At 44.0% G+C, this 12,105-nt stretch overlaps 1 protein-coding gene across 1 annotated transcript in view; it reads right to left on the bottom strand.

Moving 5' to 3' along the window:
- Nucleotides 1-12,105, bottom strand: part of LOC309563291 (transient receptor potential cation channel subfamily V member 6-like) — a gene marked incomplete at both ends in the record, with an annotated part of 90,615 nt that overhangs the window by 46,061 nt on the left and 32,449 nt on the right. The window contains 3 exons of the mRNA XM_082267695.1: nt 1,146-1,213; nt 2,395-2,481; nt 9,040-9,252. Coding sequence (XP_082123821.1) covers nt 1,146-1,213; nt 2,395-2,481; nt 9,040-9,252 — 368 coding nt within the window. The remainder of the gene's footprint in view (nt 1-1,145; nt 1,214-2,394; nt 2,482-9,039; nt 9,253-12,105) is intronic.

Raw genomic sequence — 12,105 nt, 5'->3', positions numbered from 1 at the left:
ATAAAATTGATGTCCTTTTTTTCCCACTAATAGGGCTTTCTTTTGATGGTATTTGATCACCTGTGCAATTCTTTTTTTTGCGCTATAAACAAAAACAGAGCGACAATTCTGAAAAAAAAACAATATTTTTCACATTTTGCTATACTGTATAACATTCCAAAAAAAAAAAAAAAATTAAAATCAAAATGTTTTAATATTTTAGGCCAATTTGTTTTCTGCTACATATTTTTGGTAAAAAAAAAATGGCAATAAGCATATTTTGATTGGTTTGCGCAAAAGTTATTGCGTCTACTAACTACGGGAAAGATTTATGTCATTTTTATTTATTTATTTTTTACTAGTAATGGCGGCGATCTGCAATTTTTTGCCGGACTGCGACATTGCGGTGGACAGATCGGACCCCTGACTGAAATTTGACACTTTTGGGGGACCAGTGACTTTACTACAGTAATCAGTGCTAAAAAATATGCACTGTTACTGTAATAATGACGCTGGCAGGGAAGGGGTTAACACTGTGTGGGTGATCAAGGGGTTAAATGTGTACCTATGGGCCTGTGTGTCTAACTGTGGGGGGGGGGGGGGAAGGCGTGGCTTGTGAAATGATCATAGAGACATGTGATCCTATATAGAAGGATCACAGGCGCTCTGTGATCATTCCAGGGAGAAGAACGGTCAGCTGTGTTTACATCAGCCGACCGTTCTTCTCTCTCAGCGGGTCGTGGGTGTCAGGCAGCAATCGGAGCCGCTTGCCCGCTGCATCGGCTGACAAGCGGGGGCAGAAGCGTGCCGCCCCCTAGCTGCCTGCGCGTGACCGATGTATACCTATGTTGGTTTGCCCAGGAGCGGCTGCATGCCGCAGTATAACTGCGACGGGCGGTCGTAAAGTGGTTAAATACAGCAAAAAACATCATTGATTTCATGCTGTTGGCTCTGTCAAGTGGCATTGACCCTGTAACTATGCAGGCACCATTAAATTGGAGGTCAATCAGCTACAGCTAAAGGAACCCCTAGTAGCCTGTAGAGGAACCTTGGTTGGGAATGGATGGTCATACATGGTTATAGAGAGATCTCCAGCAGGCAGATCTTCTGATCATCATCTCACACCTTTGGCTAGCTTACATACAATTAGTCCCTGTGGTTCTTACATGATAAGTGTGAATGGCCCTCCTCGTGTTAGGTCCTTTGGATCTCTTAGTTGAACCAAATCTGGAATCTAAAGAGTGTAGAGAAATATCTAAAATTAACAGAATATATTGAATAGTAGAAAGACATGACTGCAACATTTTCTGCATAATAAATTCCTTTTTGATTTTATATTTTCCCATATAGCACAGGGTCTACCACAGGCAGTTTGCACTCCTCTGATGTGCGCACCCACTGCTTATTGAATGCAGTTGAAAAATGTTCCTTAGTAGCTATTTTTAACCACTTCTGGACCGGAAGGATTTGCCCCTCCTTAATGATCAGGCCCTATTTTGCGATTCGGCACTGCGTTACTTTAACGGACAATTGCGCGGTCGTGCGAGGCTGTACCCAAACAAAATTGATGTCCTTTTTTCCCCACAAACAGAGCTTTCTTTTGGTGGTATTTGATCACCTGTGCGATTTTTATTTTTTACGCTATAAACAAAAAAATAGCGACAATTTAAAAAAAAAAAAAACAATATTTTTCACATTCTGCTATATGACATTCTCAAAAAATAAAAAAATAAAATTTTTTTAACATTTTAGGCCAATTTGTTTTCTGCTACATATTTTTGGTAAAAAAAAATCATCACAATAAGGGTATTTTGATTGGTTTGCACAAAAGTTATTGCGTCTACTAACTACGGGAAAGATTTATGTCATTTTAATTGTTTTTTTTTTTACTAGTAATGGCGGTGATCTGCGATTTTTTGCGGGACTGCGACATTGCGGCGGACAGATTGGACCCCTAAACGACATTTTTGACACTTTTGGGGGGACCAGTGACATTACTACAGTAATCAGTGCTAAAAATATGCACTTTTACTGTAATAATGACACTGCCAGGGAAGGGGTTAACATATAGGTGATCAAGGGGTTAAATGTGACCCTAGGGGAGTGATTCTAACTGTATGGGGGTTGGATTTGTGAAATGATCACAGAGACATGCTATCCTATATAGCAGGATCACATGGTCTCTGTGATCATTGCAGGGAGAAGAACGGTCAGCTGTGTTTACATCAGCCGACCATCCTTCTCTCTCAGTGGGGAGAGATCAGGGGTGTCAGGCGGCAATAGGAGACGCCTGACACACGCATCAGCTTCCTCGCTGACGATCGGATAGCAGTAAAAGCCCAATAGGAGTTCTTCTACTTTCCCACTCTATCCAAAAGTAGAAAACTTGGCATGCACTTTAAATTCTGTGTTTACCTTGAGAAATAAAAGTACAATTGCTCCAATAACACTAATGAGCTCTCCTGCCAGACGTAGGTGGTCTTCAGAAGTGAGGTATGATTCCTATGGAGATGAAGAAAAAAACATTACTGTGAATAATCAATGTGGGCAAGAAAAGTGGAAGAATTGCCAACACTACCCAGCCAACACTGCTGAAAGAGATCCCAAGCAGTATCTCATCTCTACCACAGGATGCCCCCTGTCTTCTGGGTTACTCAACCTGGAAGACCAAAGCCCAGTACACACGTACCGATCGTCGGCCGAACGATCGGCCGTCTTTTGTCCAGGGCTGTCGTGTCTGTTGAAAACTGCAAAAGACTGCACACAAATTTTGTCGGCCAACAACAGCCGACTGCAGAAGTGATGTCATGTGATGGTTAACTTTCCTTGTCTTTTTTATTTTCTGAGCATGCCCAGTCTTGCAAATCTGCTGATTGTCGGCCGAATTCTGTACTGACTGGCGAACAATCGGCCGTTCTGGTGTTGGCCAACAAAAATTTTAAAGCATGCACATCAGATTCTATTCGGCCGAAAGTGCGCTGTCGGCTGTCGGAAGCATCATACTAACAAGCCTACAATCGGCCGATCGGTCGCCGGCCGAATATTTACGGCCGACAATCGGTACGTGTGTACGGGGCATTAGGAAATATAGTGAGTGCAGGGCATTAGGGGTGCCAACACAGCACCTTGCTTTTAAAATGTATGATGCATATAGCAGTGGTGACTTCATCATGGTGGTGATTCATAATTTATTGCCAGGAAACATTCAGAAGAGGCAGAAAGGGCAACTGGCAGGGGGAATTGCTCAGTCCTGAGTTGAATTTTCATGTAGAACTTTCTTTAACTTTTGGTACACTTGGATTTTTGTTACCAAAATACAGCTTTTCCTTTCCTCGTAAAGTGAAGATTTATGATTATAAGGAACATCTAGAAATAATAATTGTGGCTAAGCAGTATCCTAATGTAGCACTACCCCTTGAGGGTTGCTGGTAAGTGTATAGACCCTGTAAACCGTCCAGCCCTTCTGACACTCTAGGTTTAAGACATGTTGCATATACCTTTAAGTAGCACACTGACACAATATGAATGAGTTTTAACTTTACTTAGAAGAAAAACTTGCAAACTTATATTAGTCAACTAAACCCTGGATAAACCGCCAGGGTTCAGTTGAACTGACATCAAAAAGACAGTGAGAAAACAGGTGTTAATAACATCAAATGATATTAATAAACACAGTCTCTTGAAATATGCATGTGGATCTCTCAGAAAATTATATTATTTATTACTGTGAAGCACTCAGACTAAAGGGGAACCCCCGGCCAGCCTATACCACCTGTATCCTAATGAGAGATAAGGTAATCTAAATACCAGTAATGTGTCCCCTTTAAGAAGCAATAACATGATAGAGTCCAACTTGCAAGGCCTTGCTAAAGTCTTCACCGGCAGCTGGAGCTTCCAATATGACTCAGTGTATAGCAAGCAATGCAGAATAGTTGATTATAATCCTAAGAGATCTGTTAGTTGATTCAATTGCACAGTGTCTGTGTTCAATGTAACGAGGAACTGTGAAAAATGCGGTCTGAACTCTGAGCAGGTGCCCTCCCACCAAATCCTGAAGTCTGTCAATGAGGGTCCTGGAAAAACAGGCGATGGCAATCCTCCATGCTCTGTGGCCTCAGGATAGCTGCGCTCTGCTGTCTGTGTGTCCCGCCGACTTCACCTGATCAGTGGTGCTGCAAGGATGTCTGCGATGTTGCCATGAACATCCGTCCCGACAGGGCTGAGTCTGCAGGCAGATGGGCGGTGTGCAGTAGGCCGCAGTCTGCTGTCTCTCTCTCTGTACAGCAGACTGATGTGCACACCAGGAAGCAAGAGGACCCAGGCCTGTTCAGCAGATCCCTTTATAGCCTTTCCCAAGATGTTCCTCTGTAATCCAAAGCTTGCTGGGAAATATAGTTCTTAAACAATCCAGCCACATAGTCATAGTCTTACAGAAGACTACAATTCCCACAATGCCGTTCTCCCAGTCTCTTCAATATGATGATTTAACCCTGAAACCAACACTAGAGGGATACAAAGACAATCTGAGGGAACAGAAGGTGAGTCTGCACTATCGTTAATGGTAGACCGGTCCCGGCTACACTAAAAAAATCTACCCTTTTGTCTTGAAATCTTCCAGGAAAGTAACAATGCCCTAGCTGGTATGTGAGGGTGCCTAGGCACTGTGCCAACATCTTCATAATGGTATATCTACCGCGTAAGATTTTAGACACTGCTGCCTCTAAATTCTAGTTTTAAGAGATGTGGTGTTGTTGCCAGTGCTCTTTGCTACGGGCTCTGACATGAGGAAGTAGAGCCCTACATATACCAAGATGACTTGATAAGGAAATACCAACTGCCGGGGGATTACATTAAATACTGATAACTAGTCCTAGGCCCTTTGCCTGCCTATTTTTTTGGGAATAGATTCTAGAGTTCAGTGCCTCTTGGATAGTGATGAGCCGAACCCCCCCCCTGTTTGGTTTGCACCAGAACATCTCGAACAGGAGAAAAGTTCTAGCGAACATGCAAACTCTATTAAAGTCTATGGGATACGAACATGAAAAATTCTTAATTTTAAAGGCTTATAAGCAAGTTATTGCTATAAAAAGTGTATGGGGACCTTGGTACTGCCCTGGGGGACATGTATGAATGCAAAAGATTTTTTTTAAAACAATTGTTTTTACAGGAGCAGGGTTTTTAATGATGCTTATGGTGAAACAATAAAAATGAAAAATTCCTGGGGTGTCCCCTTAATGTGCCTGTAAAGTAGCGCATCTATACGATGTATGGAGCCTGCTGCAGCTATACTGACATTTCTAAAGGAAAAAATTAAATTTAAACTTGCTTGCGGCTGTAATGTATTGTCAGCTCCCAGCAATACAGATATAAAAAAAAAGAAAAAAAGTGGCATGGCCCCCCTCCCAGTCCATACCACGCCAACATTTTTTTAAAAGAACGGCGTGGGGTCCCCCCAAAATCCATATCAGACCCTTGTCCAAGCATGCAGCCTGGCAGACAAGGATAGGAAGGGGGATGAGCGAGCGACCCCCCCCCCCCCCCCTCCCTCCCTCCTGTGTTGTGTGAAACACGTTACGGGTTCAGAGCCTCTAGCTCCTTCTACAGGCCTTTAGAAGGAGCTGGAGGATCCGAGTGCGTAGCCTGTTTTACACAACCCAATCTATTTCCGGCTCTCGCTTCCCCCAGTGACGTAACTTCCGCTGGTGCGTTCCACACTAGTTACAATGGGTTTCCTGGACTTGCTGGGCGTCCATGCCTCTCTTCACCACCTTCCAGCCATCCGGACCATCCGGCAGGAGCCTGTGGGACAGAGGCAAGCAGTGGACCCTTTATTTATGATGAGCACGTCTTCTACTCATATCTTGTTAGTGTTTTTTATCCTGTGTCAAATAAACCTTACTTTTAATAATGCGCTTAGGTGGTGCCCCCTTCTTTTCCTTTACTTGTATCTTACAGAGCTGCCATTGCTGCTTCATAATTTATCTGATTTATGGGCTATATGTACTATGGACTGAGCTTGTTTGCTCGCTGCATTTTTTAAAAACTGTTTAGGGACCTGTTTTACTAGTTGGGCATATACCCTCTGTGCACCAGAACTCTCTGATTATCTAATTGTATTAGTAGGTGAACCTGTTTATTGTACTATAGTTTATATGAAGCTCTTGTTGTGCTAGTAAACCCTGTCCTTTCTGGTCTCGGATTTTATAGCTAGTTTTATCTTAGGGTTTGGTAACCAGCATAGACTAAGGCCAGGTTGGGTATTTGATGGCCACTTCTGATAGTTAGAGGTCCATTTGTTTGTCAGCTTAGAAAATACTAGGGAGGGACTAAAGTGCAGAGTAAAAGGGCTGACTCTGAGTTCCAGTGCCACACCACAGTTCCTGCCAGTGAGAAGTTCTGTTCCAAGCTGGTTAGACAACAGTTAGAGAGGCCCCTGGAACTACACTTTGATGCAACATTCATCTGGAGGTATCTCTATTAACCACTTCAGCTCCGGAAGGTTTTACCCCCTTAATGATCAGACCATTTTTTGCGATTCGGCACTGCATTACTTTAACTAACAATTGCGCGGTCGTGCGACGCTGTACCCAAATGCAATTGATGTCTTTTTATTTTCACACAAATAGAGCTTTCTTTGGTGGTCTTTGATCACCTCTGTGTTTTTTAGATTTTGCGACAATTTTGAAAAAAACACAATATTTATTACTTTCTGCTATAAAACATTCCCCAAATTTTTTTAAAAAAATCGAATTTTTTTTTATCAGTTTAGGCCAATTTGTAATCTGCTACATATTTTTGGTAAAAAAAAAAGTCACAAAAAAGAGTATATTAATTGATTAGCGCAAAAGCTATAGCGTTTACAAACTATGGGATCGCTTTTTGGACTTTTTATTTATTTTTTTGTTTTTATTAGTAATGGCGGCGATCAGCAATTTTTAGGGGGACTGCAACATTGCGGCGGACAAATCTGACACTAATGGCACTTTTCCACTGCAAGTACCGGCTCGGCTCCACTCGGCACTGCTTGGCCAAGCTCGACTCAGTTTGCTTTTCCACTGCGTGGTACGAGTCGGCACCTTTCAGCACTGTATAGGCTCTACTCGGCTCGGTTAGCTTTTCCACTAAAGTAGTAAGTGGGTAGGATTACAATGATTCTCTGACCAATCAGTGGCTAGTAGTGACAAACAATCAAGGCTGCATGCAACGAATTGTGAGATATGGTATAGGTACGGCCCGCTTGGAGCCCCAACCGAGGTGGTACTGTTTAAGTGAGCCGTACCGAGCCGTACCATGTAGTGGAAAAGCGGCGCTGTACCAAACCGTACCGAACCGTTCTAACACGTATCATGCGGTACCATGCAGTGGAAAAGCGCCAAACCGAGCCAAACCGATCCATACCATGCAGTGGAAAAGCGTCTTAAGTGACACTTTTTGGGGACCATACAGTGATCAGTGCTAAATAATATGCACTGTTACTGTATAAATGACACTGGCAGGGAAGGGGTTAAAACTAGGTGGGTGATCAAGGGGTTAAGTGTGAGCCTAATTGTGCTTACTAACTGTGGGGGGGCTCTGTAAAAAGGCACACAGAGATCGGTGTTTCAGCTTAGCTGAGACACACAATCTCATGATCCCATTGTGCCTGTTTGACAGGAGAGCCACCTGCCTTGTTTACATAGGCAGGCGGCTCTCCTGTCAGTTTCCCCGAAGATCGCGGGAGGCCAGCAGCGATTGAGCCCGCTCCTCCCGCGGTCTGACTCCCGCTGTGTCTAATCATAGCGGGAGCGCAACTCTGGTGGCGCGCACGTGCCTTTGAGACCTTGTGCACATAATCACGTAGATCTACGTGTATATGCGCAGCCAAGCCGCCCTGTTGCAGTAAATCTTCGTGGGGCGATTGGCAAGTGGTAATAACTATATATACCCAGGTAAATATGCACATTTCCACCAGGGCCCTTGTTGGGCATTTTGCTGATAATACCTGTTTTTACATTAGATGTATGTACTGTTATAAGTCTCTTATCTATAGATTGTATTATTTCTTTACTGGTATACATCTATGTACTTATGGCTAATGTTATATGCTGGTTGCAGTAGTTCTTCTGTTCCCAATTACTAATGCTGAGAATACTCTGTAGAACACAGAAGTGCTGAATCCTTGACTTTTATTCCAGAAGATTCAGGACTGAGAACTGTAGAACTCCTGACACTGTTGTGCTGTATCAGTCACTGAATACTGTCCCTCGCTTTGTCCAGATTGAGGTAGTATGAAGTAGAACTCTGTATAGCTGTACTTGCAATTGACACACTCTATACAATTCAGGGCCCAGCTGCAGGTGCCCCCTTTGACTTTAACTCTTCAGGGTCCACCGACTATGTACCCCCTTTGTAACTTCAGGGTCCTCAACCTAGGTACCCCCTTTATAACTAGCTGACTCTGGATCCCAGAACCTATTTCCGGAGTGGTCCCCTTCTGACTCTAGGCAGACCCCCAGGGGCAATCCTCAGTACTCACGACCTGTGTGGGCTCTCCTGGGACTGGACCCCTCTCGCTCTCCGCAGGTTCTCATCACACCGGATCCCCCTCAGCTCACTCAGCACTCTCTGGATACTCAGGCGACACCCCGAGATATCCGCTTCCTCAGACAGGAGGAGAGACAGCCGTACTCTCCCTCCTGGGACTCTGCTCCCGCCAAAGACACCGTGCCACGCACTTCCCCCAAACTTATATCCACTCCCAGAATCCTTTGCAGCATAATCTGCCTTCTGGGGTAGTTACAAGCTTGGATTTGCCCCCTGATTGGGCTTCCTCCACTGCCCTATGAGAAGCCTCTCACAGGAGCCAGTGGGGAGACTTCCCTCTCAGCAAACACACCTGGAAACCATGACACCCTGACTAAATAAATCACAGCCCTGCTGTTAGGCAGACAAGGCCCACTATGCATTTACATAGCACCTACCTGTAGGGTGCTACACCAGAAAAAAATGCATATTTTGATATGTGTGTCAACATTTTTTTTTTTAAAAATGCCCTGATAGAAAAGTGGTTAAAATTCTTACATTTAGAGATTTTTGGACCAGTATGGTGATATCCCTTGGATTAGTTGTGTTCTCCGTCCTTGGTTTAAGGGGCCGATTGACACAGGCAAGTGAGACAACAATCATGTAAAGGACGTAGATAAAGGCCAATGTCCAGAAATATGGCCGACCAAACCTCTGCCATTTTCTGTTGACCAATTCCTGGACTGGGGAGAGATCCAAAATCCGACGAGCCTAAGAAAAGATGAAGTATTTACTCAATGGGACCTGAAATGATGACTCTCACATTCACATAAATCAGCAATAGAGACAATGAGAAATTTATTTAAGATCAATGCAATTGTAATGACAATTGTAAAGACAAAAAATTGTAAAGACAAAAGACAATTGTAAAGCTTAGATTAAGAGATTAAGAGAGGAGGAGGGATAGACTTAAAGTGTATGTAAGGATAACAGTGTCTTTCTCCATCCTTCTTTGAGGAACACAGCAGTTCAGTAACAGTGCGGTTATACTGCTGTCTACAGGAGGTTAGCACACTGGAAAACAATAAACGTTGTAGGCCAGCCCCTGTATTAAATCTCCTCCACCCAGCATGCCTCAGTGTTTAGCTAGTGTTCTAGGAGGTTGGTCATCCTTTCTTCATCTCCTCCTTCATCTACATAATTTTGCTATCCTTTTTGTGCAGTTTTTTCTTGACAACTTCAATGAAAGTGCTGGGATACACTGCTCATATTATTTTCTCTCTTCAGTGACTTTAATAAAGATGCCTTGTTGCATCGCTGCTTAAGCTGATCTCTATATAGCAGCTATCTGGATCAGCATATCTTTAGCAACCCTACAGCTCTGGATGTATGAGTTAGACTGGACATGACCCTTTAGGCACTGGGCTCTGCATAATGGGACTTTCCAGACTAAGAATATTGTGTTGGCTAACCGCAGTTCCAGGTGAATGAGTAAGGCTGGTTTAACTAAAACATCAGGGGCCACCTCACTACTGCACTGCTGATCACCGCTTTCAACACTCTTCATTGCTAGTTGTACCGTGGTAAGGGTAAGACCAATGACATCCACTAGGTGGAGAGCTGTACATGTGCTCCGCACCCTCTTTCTCACTATTAAGTCTACAGGAAGCATAATCTCACTGCTATTTCTGCTCCACATGATCTGCACCATATGATCTTTGGTCGTCAGTACTGGTCTGTATCCCTTTCCAGCACCAGCTGCGTGGGTTTATGAGTACTTAAGGCCTTGCTTCATATTGAACCTTGTTACTTACCACTGTGTGGTTCTTCCTGTACAGTACATAGAAAGGATAGTCCCACTGACATGGGTGACCCCAGGCAATGCTCTTGCAAAGGTTCTGTGGACATTTATCTGGTGTCCCCCAATGGTATAGATATCCTGTAATATAGAACCTAAGACCCCTAGTGTTGTAGGGTCTTAATCAACTGAATCTCTTGCAGATCCATTTGGTGGGCAAAGGCCTTCTCAGGCCCACAAGGACCTCTGTGTCCACTATGGACTTCCTATCTGTCTGTGCCAACCACTACAGCAGTCTAATTAAAGATGCTCTAAGCATGCCCCACCCTCAACTTTAGCAGAGTCTGTCTTTGACCCCACTGAGTCCGTAATTCAAAACAAGCCTGAGGGCCCTGTTATCAGTTCAGATTTAATGTCCCAACAGTCTACCATTTTTGAGCCACCTGCAAATTACGCAGATTTACAAGGGTTGTTTAAAACAGGTCAAGTAACGCAGTCTCTATACTGGATGAGGCTGAGAGTGCTACTTTTGATGGCACTGTCGCTACTAGAGATAAAGAATCATCCTTTTGATTCCCTTAACTGGGCATCTCCACTTTGAAGAGTGGGGGTTCAGCACCTGGTGTCCCTCTTTTGCTGCCAGGCAAAAAGTATTAATCGCACTATGGTCATGTGCTCCCCTGGACTACCAGGCAGAATATGCTAAAACATTGCTACAGACAACTTCGCTACAGTCTATGGGGATAGCATAAGTCCAAAGGCCTTCATAAACCTCGAAAACCAGGTGATAGGTTCTACCTCTGTGGTTGTGTAGCAGCCTTTTGAGGAAGTTCCTTTAGATTTTTTCCTCATTCCTACCTATAGTCAGGTCACTGTGCTTGTGGCCAAGATTCCTAACCCTCGCTCCCTGGAAGAGGCTATAGTGCTGCTCTGAGGCAGTTTGGATGATTCTTGGAAACATATGTTGGATCACAGTTAGGCAGGTGTTGCCTGTCACACCCCAGGAATACCCTTGAGTGATTGGATGGTAGGTATCCTATTCATCCTTCTGCTTCTGGTGCTCCTGTGCCAGAGAAGTACCACTGTGTGGGTCAAAAGGAACCACTCAACCCATTTCAAAGACTGATGGGTTAAGCCGGGACTTCTTTGCCCAAAGAGAACATCTGGATGTCTTGCCCTAAGTCAAGGCTTTTATACACAGAAAGATAGGTTAAAAATGACTGAGGTGCCCACAAGAATTGGGAACCATGCCAGGAGGTTATTTTAGTTGGTCTTCTCTTTTGGACTTGTTGTCCACCAAATTTACTTCTAGGGAAATGTTTTGGCCCAGTAAAATGTTAATGTTGATCACTTCTAGTTTTGGTCTGGTTTCCTCATGTTCAGGTAGTAGTTTTTGTCCACCTGTTTTTATTTTTTGGTGGAATTGAAGGTTGGCCCTCCACTCTCTCGCTGGTTTAAGCCTATTGTTCTCCAATTTGGAAGCCTAACCAATGTGGATGTTCTTTCTGTGTTCTGGTCTGCAGCACCAGGTCAATCCTAAGTGCTCTCCCCCAGGTTGTGGCAGTTGCCCTGCCTAGGGGATTCATCTAACCTTAAAGGAGTTGTAAAGTTTCAGGGTTTTTCACCTTAATGCATTCAATGCATTAAGGTGAAAAACCTTTGGTGCTGCAGCTGCCTCCCAGATCCCCCCTTATTCTTACCTAAACCCTATTGTTCCAGCGACAAGCATGAGACCAGCGGCTCCAGCCGCTTTCTCGGGTCCTTATTGGATAGATTGATAGCAGCAGGAGCCATTGGCTCCCGCTGCTGTCAATCAAATCCACTGA

The sequence above is a fragment of the Pelophylax lessonae genome (genome assembly GCF_965119305.1).
Source record: "Pelophylax lessonae genome assembly, chromosome: 9".
Taxonomy (NCBI): Eukaryota; Metazoa; Chordata; class Amphibia; order Anura; family Ranidae; genus Pelophylax; species Pelophylax lessonae.
This window is presented reverse-complemented; position numbering and strand designations above follow the sequence as displayed.